The sequence below is a fragment of the Beauveria bassiana genome (assembly GCF_000280675.1).
Source record: "Beauveria bassiana ARSEF 2860 unplaced genomic scaffold BBA_S00116, whole genome shotgun sequence".
NCBI classification, from domain to species: Eukaryota; Fungi; Ascomycota; class Sordariomycetes; order Hypocreales; family Cordycipitaceae; genus Beauveria; species Beauveria bassiana.
The window spans coordinates 502-1,686 of NW_007930951.1; the positions used below are offsets into that span (position 1 = coordinate 502).

Genomic DNA, 1,185 nt, shown 5'->3' on the forward strand with positions numbered 1-1,185 from the left:
GCCATACCAGGAATTACAGGACTACTGTGCTAAGCTCAGCGCGTGGTATAAGAATCCGTCCCATACCTGGGCATTTGAGTTAACTCAAACACCAACTCGTGAGTAACTCGCAACTCAAACTCAAAAACTCACATAATTTGAGTATGAGTTAGCCTCAAAAACTCGTGAGTTGACTCGTAGACTCAGACATGGCGTAACTTTGCTTTTTTTTACTTTGAGTCGAAATTGATTTTGAGGAAACCAATCGCGACGATGGCTGATCATACCTTCTCATATATTCACGCTGTCTAGTTTAGAATGTTGCTACATCCTCGGCTGCCCGCACCCTGTTCACAAACTGCAGTCATGAGGTCGGAATTAACTTCGCTGGCACGCGCGCCGTCTTCCTCGTACGTAAATTTAAAGCAAACTGACCGCTTCGGAGATATCTATTAAGGGAGCGGTTCGTAAAGTGCAGTAAGGTCCATGTCATGTGACCAGAGCTTGTGAGTTAACTTTGAGTTTGAGTAAACTCGCGAGTGAGTCTCGACTTGAACCCGACTCACGCGAGTGAGTCAAAAAGGGCCAAACTCGCGAGTTAACTCAAATGCCCAGGCATGATCCGTCCACTCGTCTTTTATGCAACCGCCTTCAAGGAATTCGATATATTCTTGCTCGATAGATACTGTATACGGACTGGACGAACAAAATGGATAAGTAAGGATCGGCAGCTGGCAGTTTGCAAACTAAAATGCTGACCACGACTGGAGATCATCCATGCTCACGAACACGTCCACTGCCTCCTCACTCTTCGTGTTCATTGTAGAAGTGTGGCGCCTCAGAGGAATGAAACCTTCCCCCCCCTTTTCAACCCAGGAGATGACATTTTCCACTGCGTCTCGAGGCGAATGCCTGTGCGCAATCAGAAATGACAAGATCTGAGCCGGGCTATATTTCATCGCAGGCACACGATCAGCGAACATCGCTGCCAGCTCCTGAATATGCTTCTGGGTATCCTGAGCGTCTTGGTTGTTGACGACTCCTTCGTTCTTGTCTCCTACTCTCTCGGTCTTGCTAGACAAGGGCAGATAGACGTATCGGAACAGCCCCAGCAGCATCTCTCGACTTGCTAACCCGAACTCAACCATCTTGTCCACACGTCCTGGTCGAATTACAGCCGGGTCGAGGCGATCAACATGGTTAGTT

At 48.1% G+C, this 1,185-nt stretch overlaps 1 protein-coding gene across 1 annotated transcript; it reads right to left on the reverse strand.

Moving 5' to 3' along the window:
• Nucleotides 1–725: 725 nt before the first annotated feature.
• On the reverse strand, nt 726–1,127 carry BBA_10284 (mitochondrial chaperone bcs1; the record flags this gene model as incomplete). Its single annotated transcript, XM_008605381.1, has 1 exon — nt 726–1,127. The coding sequence occupies one exon, from the start codon at nt 1,125–1,127 to the stop codon at nt 726–728; it is 402 nt and encodes a 133-aa protein (XP_008603603.1).
• Between the last annotated feature and the right edge of the window lie 58 nt (nt 1,128–1,185).